The 23,255-nt window shown below is 34.1% G+C and overlaps 1 protein-coding gene across 3 annotated transcripts; it reads left to right on the top strand.

Annotated features, from left to right (window-relative positions):
• The first annotated feature begins 3 nt into the window (after positions 1–3).
• Fgfr1op2 (FGFR1 oncogene partner 2) lies at positions 4–22,798 on the top strand. Of its 3 annotated transcripts, XM_074083071.1 has the most exons (8): positions 4–276; positions 8,259–8,455; positions 11,131–11,279; positions 12,942–13,059; positions 14,094–14,236; positions 16,544–16,657; positions 19,381–19,494; positions 20,932–22,798. In XM_074083071.1, exons 3-8 carry the CDS (start codon positions 11,145–11,147, stop codon positions 21,067–21,069), a joined length of 762 nt encoding a protein of 253 aa, XP_073939172.1. In that variant the 5' UTR covers positions 4–276; positions 8,259–8,455; positions 11,131–11,144; the 3' UTR covers positions 21,070–22,798. The 3 variants fall into 3 exon arrangements, with proteins under 3 accessions (XP_073939172.1, XP_020012393.1, XP_020012394.1); XM_020156804.2 differs by lacking the exon at positions 8,259–8,455 and having other exon boundaries at positions 14–276; XM_020156805.2 differs by lacking the exons at positions 8,259–8,455; positions 16,544–16,657 and having other exon boundaries at positions 28–276.
• The last annotated feature ends 457 nt before the right edge of the window (positions 22,799–23,255 follow it).

Genomic DNA, 23,255 nt, shown 5'->3' with positions numbered 1-23,255 from the left:
GCCCACACGGTAACGCGAGAAGGAAAATCTCGCGAGGCTTAGTGCTCCAATAGCGGTAGTTTGAGACGGCCAACGAAGGTTTCCGCGACGCCAGTGATGGGCTTGACCCCAGCTATCTCTCCAACGCTCTTACCGCTGTCTCTCCTGGCTTTTGCGTCTATTCGCTGAAGACACGAACAAGAACGCCAGGTCCCGTGCCTTCGGCGATAGGTCCTGGTTCGCAGAAGCACTGGTCCTAATCGCCACATCCGATAGCTGCAAGGGATTGAGAACGGAGTAAGTGCAGCACCACCCGGACGTGAGCGGGCGCGGCCCTCGCCCGGCCTCCCCGGCGCTTTGCCTCAGATGCTTCTCCCTGCAGACGCTCAGCGCCCGCCGCCCGCACTTCCTTCCTGCGTGCGCCTTTTTTCCGGATCTGGGGTTAATGAAAAGCCTTGACCCTAATCTTGCGGAGCTGGACACTCCTTTCGTATGTTTTCTTCAGTCCGGGGTGGATGGAGGAACCCTTTTCACTCTTTGGTTTACCTCTTTGCACCATTTGACAACAGATAGCCATCCCCACTCTTGATACTGCTCTGCAAGAAGTATAACTATCTTTTTTCTGATTTTCTTCCTGCTTTTCATCTTTGATAATGGCACCAGTATCCGTACTGGAAACTTAGGAATCATCTTTTGTTCTGCATTTCCACTTACATTGCATAACATTTAATTTATCCTTTCACCAGAATTAATACAATTGCCCTCCCTCCACCCCAGAATCTTTTGCCCGCCGTCATCCTTCCTTTGCTGTTATCATTCTGAAATGCATGTTTGTATCTCTCTTTTCCTTAATCTTTTCAACAGTATTGCTGACAGAATCAAGTCCGAATTTAAGCATGTCATTCAGGACCTTTTACAGTCTGATCATATTTTACCTTTTTAGTCTCTTCTTGCTTTTCCGAATTCTTTACTATCCACCCATATGCAAGACTACTGACCTTTTCCTCAAACATCCTCGCATTTTCCCACTTCAATGGCTTGGTAGGTGCTGTACCAACTTTCCAGAATATTTACTTTTCCTTCTATCAAAACCTAACTCATAGATAATTATCTTCTCGGGCTCCCCCCAGGTGACATTGATAACACAGCTGTGCTCCCAAAGCACTTGAGATAGTTCTGCAATATTTGTTGGGATGTATTATTTGTTCATTTATCAGTCTCTCCAGACAACTTGAACTGGAATCTGGAATCACGTCTTATTCACCTTTGAAACAAAAGCTAAGCCAAGTCTTGGCACATAGCAAGCATTATTTCTGTGTTCTTATGTATACATATTTATAGTGTAATAATTCTAAAGAATTTACCTTGTAGGTTCTCGGTCCCTTAAAATCATAGAATTTTAGAGCTAAAGAGAACCGTGTATGTTGGCTTAAAGGCCTTTGACCTGTTTTAAATATGAACAACACTGCACTCTTAAAACATGTAATTGTACTTTTGGTATTGATTGGGATTATGTATAATGGCGAAAACATATGCTTTTAAATGATTTTATTATTAGTATCTGTCTACATTTGAGAAGTAGTGAGAGATGTTTTAGACTACAGAAAATGCTTTGTATTTATGCATTCATACCATTTTTTCACTGATTTCTTGGAGCATAGGTTATAAATAACTGGTTTAGATTAGATTAGTTCCTTCTTGAATTGTCATAACTGGTTGAACATATGTATATGCAACTGATAATTTAGCCACAATTCTGAAGAAACATGTATAAAAATTCTCCAGTGTCCTTTCTTGCAAGTTTTATTCCTTCCATTTTATTCATTTTCAGAAACCTGTTTCATAAAGTTCCAAATATGTTCATTTCACCATTTTTAAGAACAGTTAGGCTGTAGGTGTGGCTGAAGTGATAAAGTTCTTGCCTAGCAAGCACAAGACCCTGAGTTCAATCCCCAGTACCATCAAAAAAAAGTGAAAATTTTCTGTTTTCAAATGGTCATATGTCTGTAGAAGATGCTTATTTTACATGCAGTTTACATGCATACATACATTCCTTCTTGATCTAAGATTATAAATTTCTCTGAAAGACATAACTCTGCCTTTTTATCTTTGCTGTTTCCATATGTCAGTTAATATTGTCTACTAGTTAACATTGATACCTGCCCGAACAGTTAAAAAAAAAAAATATTAAAGTAGACTTCATTGTTGACATTTAAAAACAGGCCTGTGATTAATCAGTAGTTACAGTATTAACTACAGTACTGTCCTACAGCTACAGGATAGTGAATTTATGGGAAAAAGAAATGGAAGAGTGACTTGAATTTCTTTAAATTTTTCTTAACCAAAATCTGAAAGTAACAAGCTGGGGCATTTGCTGTTGTGGGTGGCTGGTGGTTTCTCTTTTGTCAGCAGCAAAATGTTCTGCCAGGAGTCTGACTGCAAATGTCTGGGTGACAAAGTGGGTGAGGACAGAACACGACTTGTTTTTTAAAAATGTGTGCTATAATTTGGGCCTACCTATAGAAAATAATACAACTATATAGTGACCAGTTACATAGGCTTTATGAAAATTGGCACATAAAATTGAAAATACTCCTGTTTTACTAAAGTCTATTTTTTAAAATTTGAACTTTAGTTAAGAGTTTGGAAAACTACTTCCGCTTCACTTTCCAGGTAGAAGTCAAAAAAAAGGGGGTGGGGTAAAGTATCTTTCAAAAGAGGTGACAGTAAATTCATATTATAAAATATTTTAAACATTTTTGTGGTTTTACATACAGGAAATAAATGGTGCCACTGCTTTTCTGAAATGCTAATAAAATTATGCTTTTTGTTACCTTTTATTTATAATTTCTTTCCCTGAATAGATAAGTTTTCATAATTACAAAACAAATTTTGAATGTTCATTTGGTAATAGTAGTGTTTCTTTGTACAACCTAGAGATGTTTTTGTTTTGTTTTGTTTTTTCCTTTTTGCCATACTGGGGTTTCAACTCAGGCCCTCTACTTCTTGGGCCATGCCTCCAGCCCCAGAAAATGTGTTTAAAGCCTATCAGTAATAATTCATTATCTAAGTGTGATGGCTAAGTAAAATGATTGCTAGCTTTTTATTAGTTATAAGAAAAGATATCTTAAATTTTGGAGGTTTTTTTAATTGCTCTTCATATACATTCTCATTTATTCTCTAAAGCTGGCTTGAAATGAAGTTCTTTTAATATCTGGAAAGTTCCATTTGTGGGTAGGGTCAGGAAGTTTTGTTTTTTCCACCTAAGTAGGTCAAGATGGTTTTTATACAGGTGGAAGCAAATTGGGTCCTGGAGATACAATTTGACTCAAGAATAAAACACTACCCTGAGGAGAAGTTCTGTTTTTTGTAGTAGCTTGGTTTTCATTGGGCTCCTTATATTTGGAATACCTTAGTCTCTCTTCTCATTGCTAGGAAGGCAGAACTCTTGTCCTGTTGTCCAAATGACAACATAAGGTGGTATATATAAGGAATACATCATATTCAGAAAGCTACCGGTTTGAATCAAGAAATAATCTTTGAAAAAATTATTACCAGGGCTAGTGGAATAGCTCAAGTTGTAGGGCACCTGCCTAGCAAGCATGAAGCCCTGAATTCAGACACCAACACCACACACACACACACACATGCACAAAGACAAAACAAAACCCAGGGGCTGAGAAATAGTTCATTAAAAAGAGCAATAATTAAAAAATTATTACCCGGAAGTTTGATTTTTATACTATTACCTAGCAGTTTGATTTTTATTCTGGAGGTCCATTTGGGTTGAATTGAGTTGGAGAGAAGTTATTTTGAAGAAGAAAATGGTAGTTCATTATATCACATAGCAAGAGTGTTTTATAACTGAAAGTTGAGGTAGCATAGTATTGGTGTAGAGGTAAACAAATACCCATTTTAATAGGGTTGTAATGGATCTTATCACTGTTTTAATTGCATTTCTCTTTTTCTTTTTTTTTTCTTAGTGGGACTGGATTTTGAACTCAGGGCTTCTTTCTTGGAAAGCAGATGCTCCACTGATTGAGCCACACCTCCACCTCCTGTTCATTTTGATCTAGTTATTTTGTAGATGGGGTCTCTCTGACCATTTCCTGGACTAGCCTTGAACTTCCATCCCCCACCCCCCAACACTCCTACCCCCCCACAAGTAGCCAGGACTGCAGACATGAGCCACGGGCTTAATTGCATTTTTTTAATGGCTAACAATGTTGAACATCTTTTCATGTGCTTATTTGCCTCCATGTATCTTTTTAGTTAAGTGTTAGTGTATTTTGCTCATTTGTTAAATTGGATTAATTTTCTTATTGTTAGTTTTGAGAGCTTATTCTGTTTCTAAGTCCTACGTCAGATACGTGATTTGAAAGTATTTTCTCCCAGTCCACAGCTTATCTTTTCAGACTTTCCTAACTGTGTTGCCCAGAGCAAGTTTTACTTTTATGAGTCATGCTTTTGATATGTTATCTAAAATAGATCTTTGCCTATTCCCAGGTTACAAAGATTTTTCTATTATTTTTTCTTACATTAGTGGTGTCATTTTCATTGTGCATTTAGAACTGTGCTCAATTTTCTGTTGATTTTTGTGTAAAGTGTAAGAATTATGTTGAGGTTTGTTTTCTGGCATGTAGATGTCCTGTTCTTCTAACGTCATTTGTTAAAAACACTAACCATTCTCCATTGACTCGCCTTTTGTACCTTTTCAAAAAATCAATTGGTCGTGTTTCTTTGGGCCTATTTCTGGAACTCTGTTCTCTCTATGAATTCCACAACTGCTTCAAATGCTGTATGTTTATATAAAGTATATTAAGTCTTAACATTTAATAGTGTGATTTCTCCAGCTATAGTTTGTTTTAAAAATTGGTTTGGTTATTCTAGTTTCTTTACATTTCCACAGTAATTTTGTCAATTACAGCAAAAATCCTTTTTTTTTTTTAATTGGAAATTGTGTTAAATTCCTAGGTCAGTTGTGCAAAACTGATAACTTGTTATATTAAGTTTTAATCCTTGATTATAGTATGTTTCTCCACTTGTTTAAGTCCTCTATAATTTTTTTCATTAGCTTTAGTGTTTTTCCTTATCAACATATAGATATTGCAGGTATCTTGCTTTATTTATGCCCGAGAATTTCATTTTGCTTTAGCTATTGTAAATGAGTATGGCTTTTAAATTTTAGTTCCCGATTGTTCATTGTTAGTTTACAGAAAAAGAATTGGTTATTGTGCTTATATCCTATAGAGTTGCTAAAATCATGTGTTAATTCTAGGAATTTTTAAATTTTTCCTTGTTTTTGTTTTTGGTGGGGAGGCAAGATTGATACTCAGGCCCTTGCGCTTCATTAGGCAGGTACTTTACCACTTGAGCCTCACTCCAGCCCTTTTTTCCTTTGGTTATTTTGAGGTAAGGTTTCCCATTTATGCCCTACCGGCCTGGACTGCAATTTATGCTTCCCACATAGCTGGATGACAGCTTTTATTGGCTGAGATGGAGTCTTGTGAACTTTTTTGCTGAAGCTGGCCTCTTGCATTGCCGTTTTCCTGACCTGTGTCTCCTAAATAGGTAGGATTACAGGCTTGAGCCACCACGCCCAGTATGCTATGGGGGTTTTGAAAGTGCTTTCTCAGTTTGAGGAAATCCCCATTCTAGTACTGATTTACAGAAAGTTATTGTGAAAGAACGATGTGTTATTTTTTTCTAATGTAACAATTGGTAGCCAGGCACTGGTGGCTGAAGCCTGTGATCCTAGCTACTCAGGAGGCAAAGATCAGGAGGATCAAGGTTCAAAGCCAGCCTGAAGCAAATAGTTCATAAAACCCTATGAAAACCTATCTCGAAAAAAACCGATACAAAACAGGACTGGTGGAGTGGCTCAAGTGGTAGAGTGCCTGCCTAGCAAGCATGAGGCCCTAAGTTCAAACCCCAGTATAAAATAAATAAATAAAATGGTATGATCAGGTGTTTTCTTCTTTGGTGAACTACAGTGACATGGACACAGCCTTCAATTCTGGGATAAACCCCAATTGATCATGGTGTATTTTTTTTAATAGACATCCAAATTTGAGTTGCTAATATTTCCTCAAGGGTTTTTCCATATACTTAGGAGAAATGCTGGTCTATAGATTTTTTTAGTATTACTTTTGAGTAGTTTGGGTATTAGAGTAATGCTGTGTCATTTTATGAGTTTTAACGTATTCTCTTCTATTTTCTTGAAGAGATTGAGTAATACTGGTTTAATTCTTTTTTAGATTGTGTTAGAATTTGCCATTGCAACTCCTGGGTGTGTAAAGTTTTTGCATAATCTTATTAACAACAAACTGAATTCCTTTAATAGTTACAGGAATTGTTATAGAATAGCTGTAGGACTTTAATAGTCATGTAACTCCAATAGCTATAATAAGTTGTTACAGACTATTAATATTTATCCTTTTTTTTCTTGTGTGACTTTATGTAGTTTGTGGTTTTGAGGAATTAATCCATTTACTCTAAGTTATCCAGTTCATGTGTGTAATATTTATTATTGTATTATTATTGTATTCACTTATGCTTAGAATGAACTAGAGATCTGAAATGATTTATTTTGTTCTGTTTGTTTTGATCATTTTGTTCGTTTTTGAGACAGGGTCTTACTGTGTAACCCAGGCTTGCCTGGAAATCTCGATCTTCCTGTCTTAGAGCTACAATTGTGTGCTACCTTGCCCAGCTCTTTTGTTCTTAACATTGTCTTCACTCTCCCCCACCCCACTTGTCTTGATCAGTCTTCCTGGAGATGTACCAAATTTATTGATCTTAAAAAAAAAAAACTGTTGTGTGTGTGGTACTGGGGTTTGAACTCAGAGCCATACTTGCTAGACAAGCACTCTTACCACTTGAGCCACAACTGCAGCCCTGTTAATCCTTTTAAATAACTGGGTTCTTATTTCATTGATTTTCTGTGTTGCTGTCCTGTTTTCAATTTCACTGATATAAACTTGCTGCTCTAACTTTATTATTTCCTTCTGTTTCCTTTGGTTTTGGATTTTTCTTTTCCTGGTTTCTGAAGGTTGAGGCTTATATAATTAATTTGTGATCTTTTTGATTGTCTAATATAAGCATTTAATGCCATAAACTTCCTTCAAAGTACTGTTTTACATATACGCCAATTTTTATTAGTATACATTGGTAGTATAGGGAGTTTCATTTTGATAATTCCATATATGCATACAGTGTATCTTGGAACAAGTTCACTCCCCTACTATATTCCTATAATCCGTCTCTCTCCTCCCCTACCTTTTTCCAACAGTATTTGGTAGATTTCATTATGCTTTCTTCATGTATATGTGTACATGTATATATGTATAATCAATGTACTTGGATCCTCTTCACCGCCTAGTACCCTCTCCTTTCCTTATCCCCCTTTCCACAAATTCCCACCCCCCAGACATTCTCCCTTTTATCATTTTAGGTCTAGATCCCAGATATGGGCAAAAAACACCATAGTTGGCTTTTTTATCTTATTTCACTCCACATGATCTCTATTTTCACCCTTTTCTTGCAAATGACATAATTTCATTTTTTATGGCTGAATAATACTCCATTGTATATACATGCCACATTTTCTTCATTCATTGGTTTTTGGTCACCTAGGTTGAGTTCACAGCTTTGCTGTTGTAGACAGTGCTGCAATAAGCATGGGCGTGCAGGTATCTCTCATATATTGATTTACACTCCCTCAGTCATATGCACAGCAGTGGTATAGCAGGATTATAACATAGTTTTATTTGTAGCTTTATCATGAACCTCCACACTTATTTCCATAGTGGTTGTACTAGTTTACCTTCCTACCAACAGTTTATGAGGGTTCCTTTCTCCCTGTTTATTTTCTTGATGATAGCAATTCTGACTGAGGTAAAATGAAATCTCAGTGTAATTTTGATTTGCATTTCCTTTAGACCTGAATATGTTGAACATTTCTTCATGTATCAGCAATTTGTACCTAAGAACCGTAGTTTCAATTCATTTGTTCATTTGTTAATTGGATTATTTATTCTTTTAGTGTTTAATTTTTTGAACTCTATATGTTCTGGATAGTAATTCTTTATCCAATAAACAGCTAGCAAAGATTTTCTTCCATTCTTGATTCTGGTAATTGTTTCCTTTGCTGTGCAGAGGTTTTTTTAATTTTATGCAATTCCATTTGTTTATTCTTGCTCTTGTTTCCTGGGCAATCAGAGTCCTATTCAGAAAATAATTGCTTATTCCTGTGTTTTCTCTATGTTTTTCTCTTGTAGGTTCAAGTCCAGCCATTTGACCACTTTGAATCGATTTTTGTACAGGGTGAGAGACAGAGGGAGAGAAAGAGAGAGAGAGATACTTTCAGTCTTCCACATGTAGATAGCTAGTTTTCCCAACATCATTTATTGAAGAGGCTGTCTTTTCTCCAGCATGTTTTTGACACCTTTGTCAAAAATCAAATGATTGTAGCTGTGTAAGTTTATTTCTGGATCTTCTGTTGTTCTTTTGTTCTTAATGTCTGTTTTTGTGCCAATACTATACTGTTTTTGTTTCTTTGGCTCCCTGGTATAATTTGAGAGCCAGTAATTTGATACCTCCAACATTGTACTTTTTGCTCAGTATTATTTTTGCCATTCAGTGTCTTTTATGTTTCCATATGAATTTTAGGGTTGATTTTTCTATTTCTATGAAGAATGACATTGGGGTTTTGATGGAAATTTCATTGAATCTGTACCTTGTTTTCAATAGTATAGCCATTTTCACAATATTAATTCTGCCAATCATCTTTCCATCTTCTGGTGTCTTCTTCAATTTCTTTCTTCAATATTGGAGAGTTTACATTGTAGAGGTCTTTCTCCTCCTTAATTAAGTTTGTTCCTAAGAACAAATTAATGGAGATTATTCCTGATTTCTTTCTCAACTGTTTATTGTTAGCATATAGAAAAGCTACTGACTTTTGTATGTAATAGTATTTTGCTACATTGCCAAAAGTATTTGTCAGATTGAGGAACTTTTTCATGGAGTCGTTAGTGTCTTTTAAGTATAGGACCATATCATATCCCTGTAAGTGGGGATAATTTGACTTCTTCCTTATTTGAATCCCATTTATTTAGGCCTTTTTTTTTTTTTTTTTGCGATGCCGAACAAACCCAGGGACCTCAAGACAAATTATCCCTTTTATTTCTTTCTCTTGCCTTATTATCTGGCTAGGAATTACAGTATTGTATTGAATAAGAGTGGAGAGAATGAACACACCTGTCTCATTCCTATCTTCAGAGGAAATGATTTCGCTTTTTCCTTAGTTTTAGCTATAGGTTTATCATATTATAGTCTTTATTATGTTTAGAAACATTTCTTCTATACCTAGTGTCTTCAGAGCTTTTATCGTGAAAGAATGTCAGAGGTTTTTTCTGTACCTATTGGGATGATCATGTGATTGTTGTCCTTTATTCTCTTTATGTGTTGTATTATATTTATTGATTGCATATGCTGAACTATCCCAGTAATGACATCAACTTGGTCATTGTGTGTGATCTTTTTAATGTATTGTTGAATTCCGTTTGCAAGTATTTTATTGAGAATTTTTGCATCTATGTTAATCAAGGAATTGGTCTGTAATTTTTTTTAGTTATGCCCTTAATCAGGTTTTAGTATCAAGGTAATACTGGCTTGATAAAATGAGTTTGTTAGCATTCCTTCTATTTGAATTTTGTGGAATAGTTTGAGATGTTGGTATTAGTTCTTTTTTTTAAGTTGGTAGAAATTGGCGGTGACTCCATCCAGCCGTGGGCTCTTCTTTGCTGAGAGATGTCCCTGGTCTGAGATGACAGGCTCCCCAATTCCCAGTCCTTTTTATTTTGGGGTTTTTGTGGTCTAGGGTTTTTTGTGATACAGCTCTTTTCTTTCTTGAGCTAGGGTCTTGCGAACTGTTTTGCCTGGGCTGACTTTGAACTGTGATCCTCCTGATTTCTGTCTCCTGAATAGCTAGGATTACTTGTATGAGCCACCGGCACCCAGCTATCTTCCAGTTCTTGAATAGAGTGCCCTCCATTCTCTTCCATGTCACAACACCCATTCCCTATACTGCAGGACACTCAGAAGGTTTGATTCAAGACTCGCTATATTGCTGATAAGCCAAGTTTGATTCACGAGGCAGCTACCCTGTTAGCTACTACAGTAGAATGTCTGTGGGGTTCCAGAGATGAGAGTATGTAGAGGTTACTGACCTCTAGAGCAGTCCATAATCAGACAGCAAATGGATGGCTCCTGGCTACAGCACCCTCGGAGCTGGCTGGGAGATTATGTGAATTCCTTTTCCAAAGCTAGGCTGGTATGTAGACTTTTAGTTACTTATCTAAGTGGGTTTCAAACCTGTGAGGATTGTGAAATTTTCCAGTAGCTACAGCTGCCAATATCTGCACTCATGGTTTGCTGAGACCATCCCTTCTACCCTTACCCCTGCAGAGGGGATATACCTTGTTACCATGTTGTGTAGTTATCGGGCTATTTTGTTTTTCTTACTGTGCTGTTGGCCCATGTCTATCAATCTTCCAAGGGCCCAGTCTTTCTCTTGCTGCTTTCTAGTGTTCTTCCATAGTCACTCAACTCAAAATGCAGCTATATATCTGTTACTTTGGTTGGTCTTTGCTGAGGACAGTGAATGCTGACTACCTCTAGTGAGCCATCTTGAAATCCCCTTTAGCTCCTCTTAAACATTTCAAAAGTTTCCCATAATGGCGAATATTGTTCTGTGTCAACATACTCTCCCCCTAGTATGGAAAGTGCAAGAGTTAGGATTATAATGTGCTTTTATGTAAGAAGTAAAGTTTCTCCAAAAGGAGATGGAGACTTTGACATAGCATACATATCCAGGCACCTTTGACTGCTAAGTAGTGTGTTTGGAAACAGTGTCTCATGTCACTGTACTAAGCAGAGGCTACAGAGAGTTCTTACTGTCAGATTCACCTTCAAGCTTGTGTCATCCCAACAAGAAAACCACAAGATGCTCTTAGGTATTTTTTTCCTCCCTAGATAATAAACAATTTTATAATAAATGAAGCTTAAGAAGCCTATTTTTGTTAATGTGAAGCTAAAATAAGGTGATAATGTGGACTTTATTTTCAGTCTTGATTTTAATTTCAATTATAGGTACTTCTTTAGAAATGAGTTGCCCAATTGAGAAGGCACTTGCTGATGCTAAAGCTCTTGTTGAAAGATTAAGAGATCATGATGATGCAGCAGAATCTCTGATTGAGCAGACTACAGCTCTCAATAAGCAAGTAGAAGCAATGAAGCAGGTTTGCTTTTTCTTTCTTGTTGATTCCATTTAGCAAAAATAGTCATTGATGATTATGTATTGAATACTAAACTACTGGTTAATTAAGATTTTTTAAATATTCTCTAAAATTTTTAAGTAGCTTATGTGTTTGTTTTACTTTAGAATATCATTTTGTTATGTTCAGGGTGGTACTTGTGTATACATATCTGTGTGTGTGTGTGTGTGTGTGTGTGTGTGTGTGTGTACTAAATCCTGTAGATTTGATCACTTTTCTGACAGAGATGCACATTGGAGTTTAGTGAACTTGTTAGGTCTAAATACATTTCATAAAGACCAGATAAAACATTTTACTAATATTGGCACACATTTTGCCATGTCTTCTATAATGTAGAAATGTTTATGGTTTTCTTGTAAAAGTATTTGAATGATGCTATTTAACAACCAAGTGGTTTGTTAAAATGATGCAAGGCAATATCTGATTTACACCCTGTGCACTAATGCATTCATATTTTCTAGCTTTTCATTTAATGCCACCAATTACAAAAGAAATTAAAAGGGTTTTGCTTCTTTCTTTCTTTCTTTACCATATAACAGAACCTTCCAGTGGGCCATGGAGTCCAGCTACCATTTTAAACCATCCTCTGATAAAAATTTTCAGCTGTTTAAGAAATTATGTAATCTCTGATAGTAATGGAAAATGTATTCACAGCTAACTCTCTTGAAACTCACCCATTTTGTAAAAGGAAGCGTTCTTGGAATACCCTTGACAAAGCTACTGGAAATTACGGAACAAGTTTACTTGTGCTGTTTCACAACTGTGTTGCTGTAAACAGTCTACTTAATTCTATAAATGTACAGATTGACTTAGGTACTCCAGTGAACATAGATTAAAAGGAGTTTGACATCTGAAGTTAAGAATCAATGAATCCACTGCTAAGTATTTGATAAGAATACCTTGGAAATAAATAAGTGTAAGCTGCAAAGTTAGATTCTCACCTCATTTTAAAAAGTGCAAAATCTTTTTACATTTCTTGCACATATTTTTTTTTATTGTTATTATTGATGTGGAATTCACATACCATAAAAATCACCACTGGATTTTAATATATTGACTACATGCATGCTCAATATGGTTGTGCAACCATACCACTCTCTAATTCCAGAACATTTTCATTACCCCTGAGCCCTATACCCATTATCAGTCTTATTCCAGCTTCCCATTTCCCTAAGCCCTGGCAACTACTAATCTTCCATCTCTATGGATTTCCCTGTTCTCAGTATTTCATATAAATGGAATAATATAATAAGTGGCTTTTTGTGATTGATTTCTTAATGTTTTTAAGACTTATTTCTGTTGTAGCATATATCAGCACTTTATTACTATTTATTGTTCAATAATATTGCATTGTAAGTATGCAGCATATATTGTTTATCCACTTATGAATTTTTGAGTTGTTGCACTTTTTACCTGTTATGAATAATGCTGCTGTGCATATTTGTGTATAAATTTTTATATGGATGTATGTTTTTCTCTTGGGAATATACCAAGGAGTAGAATGGATGGGTCACATAATAACCCTGTGTTTAACTTTTTGAGGATCTGCTTATTTATATTTTTCATACATCAGATATGTTTGTAAATATTTCCTCCTCACATGTTCTTTCTTAATCTTCTCATTAGTATCAGGAAGAAATTCAAGAACTTAATGAAGTTGCAAGACATAGACCACGATCCACTTTAGTTATGGGAATCCAGCAAGAAAACAGACAAATCAGAGAATTGCAGCAAGAGAACAAAGGCAAGATACATTGTAACTATGTGTAGCAAATCAAAAAAGAACTTTAATCTGCAATTGTATTGGTTTGGGATTGATTTATTTTTCAAAAATGATAAAAGAGCCAACTGAAGTTATTTTTGATGTTAGTTTCATTTCTAGTCCATATGCCTAAGTCAAATTTATTGCTGTTTATCCTGTTCTATATGTGAATGTGTGCCTTGCTTGGCATCATCAGAAATTCTCACCCTCAACATACAGTTTGCACAATTGTTTTTTCCCTATGAAATAACTGAACTTGCCCCGGTTTAGCTGCCCGTAATTTGTTGCTTAAATTGTCTTACCTGTCTCCTTGATTCTGGTCTCTTTTCCCCCTCCATCAATCTTCAACCAAAGCATCAGATTGATGCGTGTTACTCTTGCATAAGAACTTTCATTGTAGCCTTATTTCCTTAAACAAAGACCTTCAAAGTCAATTCCTGGCTTTCTTTTCTATCTTTTTTCTCCACAGTTCTTCTCCATGAACCATTTGTTCTTGCCATCTCAAACCCATTCCTCAGTATGTCATCCACTTTCATGCCTCCCTGCTTAGAATGCCCCTTCCTTCATTTTTCAACCCACAGAACTCAAGATCATCTTCTGTGAAGCTTTCATCAGTTTCTCCCCACAGACTTCTTTTAAATGTATTTGATAGCTCTTCACTCTGTACTTACCTTGTATTTTGTTTTCTCCACTAGATACTAAACTCTGTAGCTTTGGTATTCTTAATATAGTAAGAGCATTATCTGATATTTAATTGCTATTCAGTAAATGTTTATTGAAATGATTCTTAAGAAACAAGGTTAAAATGGCCATTTAAAAAACTAATGAGGGACTTCACTTGTCCCTTATTGTCCCTTCACTTGACATTTATTGCTATATGGCTAGTCTTTAGTGCATCATATTTTCTTTTTAAGATACACTATTTGTAAGTAGGTGTTTTGGTAAATACAGTAATGTAGAGAATAATTTGTGTACCCTTAACTCAAGTTTGAATAAAATATACTTATTCTTGATAGAATTGCGTACATCCCTAGAAGAACATCAGTCTGCCCTGGAACTTATAATGAGCAAGTATCGAGAACAGATGTTCAGATTGCTAATGGCTAACAAAAAAGATGACCCAGGTATAATAATGAAGTTAAAAGAACAGCACTCCAAGGTAATCCATTCTTATAAATGTGACTTGAAATGGAGAAGAGGAATGGTTAACTTGTGTTCAGATTTTTTAAAAATCACAGATATCTAATAATTGCCATTTTAAAATGATATTAAATACTTCATCTTTTTAATATTTTTCTTTTTCCTTATTTGTTGTTTTTTTAAGATGCTTTGTGTTTGATTTATTCTTCTAACTCCCTTTATCCTCCAGAAACTTTAAAATACATACATATGTGTATGTATGTACATACACATATATATTTGTTCAATGTGTATTGTATATATATATAAAAAATTATTTTGAAAACAAAGGTAAGTTTAATTCAAGATTATCTTTCTGCTTTTAAATATTTCTATCAATAAATTTGTGTAGCAATATCTATTGCAAAAACAAAATGCTGAAAACTTTTTTTAAAGTCTCAAAGCAACTAAGTGTAGATTTGTTTTTCTTACAACTATAGTCTGAACAAGGCTAATTTATCCAAACTATAAATGATCCTAATTATAATGGAAAACCATGGGGTTGAGGAGAGATTTTTCCAACTAACCTATTAAAATTTTGGTCCCCTTCCCCAATATTGCATATCACTTGACATCATTTTTTTAGAGGTAAGGTGGTTAGAAAGTAGTGTTTTTAATTGCTGCTCATCTTAATTGTCATTCCTGTGTCTTTTCCCTTTGGTACATCCCCATATTTGCTGACAACTGCTACAAAGACAAGTAGAATAACCTTTCCCATGTACATTTTATCTTAAACTGAATATTAACTGCTACTGTGAAATGAAAAGATTAGATTGTGATAACTAGGCAATTATCTGTATGGGATGATAGTGAGCTAACTATTCTTAGTTATTACTAATATTTAAGAAATAGTGATAGTTATATTTTTATCTTTCTCAATTATTGAATCATAATAATAAAATTGGGTTTAGTGGTATCTTATTATAATATTCATCTCCTAACCACATGGAAATCCGTGGATATTTAAGGACAATCTTTTGAATGTAAAATCTGTTGTTAATGAGAACATTATAAATCATATAAGTTTAAATATTAACCAAGGAGTATTTTTAGGACATAAGAAAAGGGTTTACTAAAATTATTGATAAGATAAATATAATCCTGAGGAAAAAAAGCCAAAAAGACCTTTTGTTTTTTAACTTGAAAAGTAAAATTTTGAAGATCTAAAGGAAAGAATACCATGACCAGGAAACAGTGTTTGGAATTACATACTGCAACTTACTGGTCCCATCTGGTAGAACTGTGTCAGAGAAATTGTTCTAAATCACATTAGGAATAGGGATGTAGTCAGTGATAGAGCATATGCTTAGCATGCATGAGGCTCTGGGTTCAATCCCCAGCACCAAAAATAGATAAATAAAACATTAGATTTTTACCATTCACCAGAGCTGTTTTTAATAATTAGTAAAGTTAAACATTTCATAAGATAGCTATAAAACATCAATTTTCATTTTGTAGATGGAATTCATCCAAGAGCTGATCCTTGCCTTCCATAAAATAACTATTCAGTTACTTGTTATTAATTCTAACCAATACATATTAATGTTTGTGATTTTGATTTTTCCTAAAAGGAGACACTTCAATTCAACTAAACAAACATTTATCAACACTTGGTTTGGGTTAGTTGTAATTACAAGGTGAATAAGTAAGTTATATGCCTGTATCACCTTGCATTGTAAGGAAAGATATAAACATAAGCATAACTAATACAGTGTAGGTTGTGATAGACATATGACTTGTTACTGTAATACTAAAGGGAACAATATTAGTTCCCATGAGGAAAATCTGGAAAAGAGAATCATCAGAGAAAGAGAATTCATCTAAATCCAGCCTTGAAATTAATTTTTGGAGGATGGAAGTTTCAATAAGCAGAAGTGGTATGATAAGCAAAGAAATACATGATAAAGACACAAAGTATTGGATTCTAGGGTGTGTTTAGGTACTAGTTCATTGATATTCACAAACATTAAAAATAAAATACACTTAGGGGTAATATGCAGCCACACATAGCAGAATTTTGGAATAAGAGACCTTTTGAAACAATTATAATACAGGATTTTGCACTAACCTAGAAATTTTTGAGTGTACACTTAAAAATCAGTATTAAGTTTAAGAACTCATTTCATCCAAATACTTATTTTAACAATATTTTTGAACAGATGCCTTTTTGGAAATCTTAAAAAAACAAACATTCAAACAGTTGGCTAACACGCATGAACTAACACTCATTCAGTTTTTCAATTACGGATAATATCCGTATTAACATTATAATGACTCTGTACTACAGATTGACATGGTACATCGTAACAGCTCCGAGAGATTCTTCCTTGATGCATCTCGACACATCCTTGAAGCACCTCAACATGGACTGGAGAGGAGGCACTTGGAAGCAAATCAGAATGTACACTAAATAAAACAGCCAACTGTTGGGGTGTGGGTGGAAAGGGGGATCCATTTAAAAAGTTCTTTTACTTTGAATTTCCCTTCCAAATTTGATAAGCAAATAAATGAAATCAACTAAAACAATGGTGTGCTTTTGATAGCCATGCTCTTCAGTGTTGAAACTGATATTTTCTGTGTTTCATGAAGCCTTTTATATATATGACTATAGATTTTAAAGAATTAGCCCACTTTTTTATTTGTTTGCTCTTACTGGCTGTTTATAATTTTGTTGCTGTTAAATGCTTGATCTATTTCTGTATATCAAAGTTGTTTTCTTGGCATTAATTTTAACCTGATTTCATAAAAATGTTAGCCTATTAGATTATTAAATTAAATGTTCTAATTTAGATTTTTGATAATTTGTAGTTCTTTGAGTTCACAAAACAAAAATGCCTTTTGTTTAGACATTATACTTAACTATAGTAGTGCTTTCTCCATTGTGTCTTAACTTTTTAAATACTCAGTTTTGGCGGGTCTTTATTGAGCAGAGTAGAAATAAGCCTAGACAAAAGTTAGAAATGAAAGCCATTTCAAGACAGTTCAAAGATTATGACGCTGACACTTGCCTTCAAGACAGTTTTGAAATCATAGCTCTTGCCTTCTGTGCCCATTAAAAGCTTTGCTATTCTTTTCTAAAGATTTCACAGTTGATAAGTGAGGCATGAACTGGGCCTATAAAAATATTGCTGTATTTGAAGTGTTGAGTGTTTTCTTCTGATGGCCTTGTTATAATAGACTCTGTACTAAAATTAATAATATGTTTTATTACATTTTAAAGACAAAGAATTATTTACTTCCTCTGTATTTTTTTAATGTAGGTCAGTGCCACAGGACTGACCAAACATAGAAAGATAAATTTATTACACTTACTTAATTTGGTGCTGCAGTTATCTGAATTTACTTGGTTTTCAATGTTACGTTCCCTTTACAGTGGGGGGGGATTCTAATGATTTGTAACTGTTGCAGAATATGACAGATTTTTTTTCTTGGTACTGGGGTTTGGACTCAGAGCCTCATGCTTAAAGGCAGGCACTCCACCACTTAAACCACTCAGCCAGCACTTTTTTGTGTTGGATATCATGGCAATAAGATCTTGTGAACTATTTGCTCAGACTGGCTTTGAACTATTTTCTCAGTTGCTAGGATTATAAGTGTGAGGCACCAGCACCCAGTTAGCAGATGTTTTGATGTCATTTTTGCTACTATAATCTAAGTCTATCCAATATAACTTTCTGAAGTGATGGAAATGTTCTTTCTCTGGGCTGTCTAATGTGGGGGTCACTTAGCCACATGTGACTGCTGAGCACTTGAAAGTGTCACTGGTGCAACTGAGGAAGAGAATTATTAATTTTTAAGGGTTTTTTATTTTAATTTTAATAGCACAAATAGGTCTTTTATGGTGCCTTTTTCCTAATTACTTATAGATTTCTTCATTAAAATAATGTAAGGAAAGCCTAGAGTTACAGCTTAGGGTAGGACATGTGCTTAGCTTGTGCAGGGCCCTAGGTTTGATTCCCAGCACTAAAAAATAAAGACCTGAATTTTTTTTTAAGATTATTAAATGGGCTAGAGATAGAGCTCAGTGGTAGAGTGCTTGCCTTAGCATGCTGAAGGCTCTGGGCTCAGTCCCAGCACCACTATGTGTGTGCATATATATATTCTATATTTCTAATATTAAATATGGTTTGCTTATGATCTATATTTTCCTCCATCATTTCTTCCATTTTAATAGTTTTGTAGGGTTTTTTTTGAGGTCTTGTTCAAATCATTTCCCAAACAGAATATATAAACTATTTAAAAGACTTAGTGCTTATTTGGGGACTTACTTATATAATTTAAGTTTTGCCTTAATAAAGTAACCTCCATTGCCAATGAGTAATATATGATCTATAGAAACTGTTTATTGATAAAATGATTATTCTCAACTCTCTGTTGATTTTAAACTCTTTTGACTGTCTCTTTCACTAGACTGTAGCTCCTTAATGTCAGAGAATATGTCTTAACAGGCTTCATATTCCTGCTTGGCACAATGCCTGACATATCATAGGTGTGCAAAAAGAAAAAAGCAAGAAAGGAGATTGAAAGAATTTATATACCTGACAAATGTGGATGTCTGTTAAACTGAAATTACATTTTCAACAGTTGGCAAAAAAGACCATTTAATATTTAAATACTTAAAAGCAGAAATTCTGTTCATTTTACTCAATCTTTCTTATATACCAAACACTAAATAGTGGGAAGACAAAACAGGAAGCAGTTCTTACTCTCAAAGAGAATTATGATCTAGAAAATTGAGTTGGGATCAATTCATAGACATGGATAATACAGAAAAGAAGGCTTCAGAGAAGAAAAGAGATTGAATATGTCAAGATTTTTTTGTCTTTTCCATTGCTTTGACCAATGATATATGTAGCTGTGAAAAATAAAATTTTCTTGATCATTGTGATGAGAGAAATTTAACATAAGTAAATTTCTTACTACTTAGGTTTAGTTACAAATTTGGTCCTAACAAATTTGATTTTGAAACACATTCATGATTGACGATCTTTGTTGTGATCTAACTACTATGTCCATGTTAAGTGACAGTGCAAATTTTATTTAAAAAAGAAAAAAGGAAGGGATCCAAAAATAAAAATAATAAAATATTTCAGTGATTTCCAACTCCCATCCCTTTTTTTTCAGGAGTTACAAGCACATGTTGACCAGATAACTGAAATGGTAGCAGTAATGAGGAGAGCTATTGAAATTGATGAGCAGCAAGGTTGCAAGGAACAGGAACGAATATTTCAACTTGAAGTAAGTTTTAAATTGCTAGTGTAGGTGAAAACTGTCCATACAAAGACATGTCAAAAAATATACCCCATTTTTAAGGTATACATGGAACATACGGTAATATTCTTTTTCTTAATCTGAATACTGATTATATGGGTGTATAGTGCAAGACCATTTATATAATAATGCAAGAACTTAGGATCAATAGCAACTTCCAATATACCACTAATAAAGTTGATTTTTGATCCTGTATTGTTTTCCTTACTAGATAAATGTACATCTTCAATTTAGTAATTTTGAAAATATGTTCATTCTATTAAGAGATGATGATGCAGGCAAATTTTTTTTAATCCACAAATAGTTTTTTTGCACACTTATTTTTCTGACTGAATAAGCCTTTGTCTTACTGTGGTAACAAAAGTACAAATCATTGTTGAGTAACTCAAGTCAGTACAATGGACTTTCATATTTTCAAGAGCTTAATTTTGAAATTATAGTCAGGAAAATAATTTCTCTGTGAGCATATACAGTGTTCTCCCATTTCTATAACAAGAATGGACAGACTCTTTCAACATGGGGCCAAAAAGTAAATACTTCAAACTTTGCAAACTACATAGTTTGTACCTGCTTAGCTTTGCCATTATAATGCTAAAGCAGCCACAAACAAAATTAGATAGGTATGGCTATGTTCCAGCAAAATCTAATTTACAGAGACAGGTGTCAGGCCTGGCCATAGTTTGCTAATCCTTGCTTTGTATCATTGAAACTTAGAAAGGGAGACCAAACACAAAAGGTATAGAATAAATTATGACAGGGTTTTGGGGGGTTTTTTGTTTGTTTTGTTTTTTGGTGGTACTGGTATTTGAACTCAGGGACCACTTGAGTCACTCCCCTAGTCCAATGAAAGCTTATTTTTCTTACAGTAATTAATCTAGAAGAAGAAGAAAAAAAAAATGGCAGAGTTGTTTATAATGCCAGACTGGTCATTTATCGTCCTTAAATACCATCTTCTCAGTCAGCCCTGATGCTTTCCAATTCTAGTGAGGAAAACAAACCAGATAGTTTGTCCTACATTCCATGCTTTTGTGAAAGGTAATAAAAAAAAATAGATAATTGACATACTGAGAGGTTCTAATCTCAGAATATCATCCACTAGCTTTATATATATGTAACATTGGCATTTTCTTCATGTCTAGTGTATTTGTGAAATAAGGCAATTTCTGAGTTATCATGTCAATTATATCTGCATATATAAGAAGGCTTTACAGTGGCAGAAGAGGTTAAACATGATTCCCACTGATTTAAAAAAGTATTTCCTAAATAAAAGTTGTCAACTGCATATATTAGTACATATATGCCAGTTACATAAGTTATTTTTTATACCTTCATAATGCTTTTTAAAATCAACATTTGCCCTCTTGTAGATGGTGACCATCTTTGTTTTTGCTTGTCTCCTTATAGCAAGAAAACAAAGACTTGAGAGAGATTCTTCAAATAACTCGAGAATCATTTTTGAACCTTAAGAAGGATGATGCATCAGAAAGTACATCTTTGTCAGCACTAGTGACTAGTAGTGACCTGAGTCTGAGGAAGAGCTGAAGGACTGAAGCCTCGAGCTTCTTACAGGGCTCCACATAGTCACTAGAACTGGCCTATAAGTGAATGAATGAACAGAAAACTTAATTTCAATCAATCCTTTCTATTTCCTCATTAGTATATACAACAACTGGCTAAGAAATATCAATCAAAAAAATGTATAGTTTATGATCATAAACTTTATTGCAAAACATAACTGAAAAGTAGAAACTGAACCTGTTTAATTGGTGAACAAATGAAAGGTTTTCATAGTGACTCCTGAACATAGCAAAACCTGTCAGCAGTGCTATTGGCTTTCTGGATACTATGTAGATAAACTTAAATATTCTCAGTAAATGTTTGGGAATTCATAGAATTATCCCAATTTAAAAGTATCAGAATATGGTTTTGTGAATGGAAGATCTTTATACTAAATTTTATCCCAGTTTAGTGTCATAATTAACAAATAGCTTAATGTACCATGAAACTTTAGCTTTAGTAATTGCCTGTTTTCCCGTTAAATTCTTTGTCAAAGAAAACTCATGTGTAAAGAATGTACAAATGTTTTATGTGTACCACAAACAAAAGTGATCATTTAATTATAGCTAACTTGCCATAATTGATATTTAGCTAACATCTGTAACTTGCTTAAATATATGAAATATCACTTCAGTAATGAAAGAAGGAATATTACTTTCTAAGAAAGATCATATAATAAACATTTAGTAGGTTAAACTACTTCTTTGAAAGAATAAGTTTTGCTTCTCTGTTAAACATTGTTCTCTTCTCTGGTTGATATTTAAGCAAGTTATATAGTTCATTTAGTCAACAGAGTTGAAACGTTTGATATAGCAAAATAGGTATGGTCAGTTCAAAGAAAATCCAGAACTACTCTGGCTTATGGGACCCTTTTTTTTTTTTTTAAAGTAATTACTCTTCAGATACAGAAAAAGTAGATTCAGGTTTCAGAAAGTCAATTTCTAGATTTTTAAACTGCATCTGCTTGTCAAAACTAAGATTTTTTCATTTGGAAAGGAGGGATAGCAATCTGTGGATTTACAAGTATTTGTTTTTAAAAATATATATACAGTAAATAGTTTAAAAGCCACCAGATCAGAAATGTGTGTGCTTTAACACCAATTAAAATGATTGTTTTTTATTTTTAATGATTAGAATTAAAGAATAAGTATCAAATATACTCATTTATATTAATTACATATTTTAATTAGCACATAGAAAATTCTTTTGAATATATAGTTTGTTAAATAAGAAGTTTGGGAGAAGAAGGATAGAGGAGAGACTGACTAGAAAAGGGCTAATGGTCCAAACATTAAATAGATTTCTCATTCAGAGGCCTTAATGTTTTATAAATTAATGGGATTTTTTTTTATTTTTAACTTTATTTGGTTTTAGGAAAATATCCCTTAACTTAATGGCACATACAAATAGTTTTTATCCCAAGTGATAATTAAATAAGCTACACAGTTAAGATCAAGTGTGAGGCAATTTGTTTTGGCAGCTCTATTATAAAACATTACTTGAAAATACGTATTTTTATAAACAAATGAGTTAATTTATTCTTGGTCTTCTTGCTTGGATATAATTTTAAGATCATGGGTATTAAAATGTTTACTTTGTTTTTAGCAAGTTTTCCATCCCATATTTTTATTTAAACAGAACCTTAAATTTATGTCTAAGAGTATGTACTACATAAGAGCCTATTTTATCAATAAAGATGAGTGATTAAAAATTGGCATGGTCTCCAATTTATTTGAAAACAGTGCTTACATTTCTTACATATTGTTTATTTTTAAGTCCTATTCTGTCTTTTTACTATAACACTAATAATAAGCAACAACTTCTATTTGTATTTCTTAGGAATTGGCCAGCAACTTACTGCTGATCCTACAAACTTTTATCTGTAGTCGGTTGAGTAGAGCCCCCCCCCCACCAAGAGGAAAGCCCACTCTGGGTTTCTAGTGGCCCCTAAATCCAATGACTTATATCATTATAATGAAACAGATAGAGAAAACCATGTGAAGACAGAGGTAGAGATTTATACAAGTCAAGAAATACCAAGAATTGGCTACCACCAGAAACTTGGAGAGAGACATAGAATAGATTATTTCTCAGAGCTTCCACAAGGAACTAACTGCTTGATTTCAAACTCCTGGCCTCCAGAACTGTGAGAAAATATTTCAGTTGTTTTA

Source organism: Castor canadensis, chromosome 8 (genome assembly GCF_047511655.1).
Source record: "Castor canadensis chromosome 8, mCasCan1.hap1v2, whole genome shotgun sequence".
Classification (NCBI taxonomy): domain Eukaryota; kingdom Metazoa; phylum Chordata; class Mammalia; order Rodentia; family Castoridae; genus Castor; species Castor canadensis.
The sequence above is the reverse complement of the archived record's forward strand: the minus strand, read 5'-3'. Positions and strand labels throughout refer to the sequence as shown.

What these genes read in the sequence shown, in the direction of transcription:
- Fgfr1op2 (XM_074083071.1), top strand. Translation starts at nt 11,145, where the DNA reads ATGAGTTGCCCAATTGAGAAGGCACTTGCTGATGCTAAAGCTCTTGTT. An exon ending in AAGTAGAAGCAATGAAGCAG is followed by an intron (nt 11,280 to 12,941) that starts GTTTGCTTTTTC and finishes TCTTCTCATTAG; the next exon opens with TATCAGGAAGAAATTCAAGA. An exon ending in AACGAATATTTCAACTTGAA is followed by an intron (nt 19,495 to 20,931) that starts GTAAGTTTTAAA and finishes GTCTCCTTATAG; the next exon opens with CAAGAAAACAAAGACTTGAG.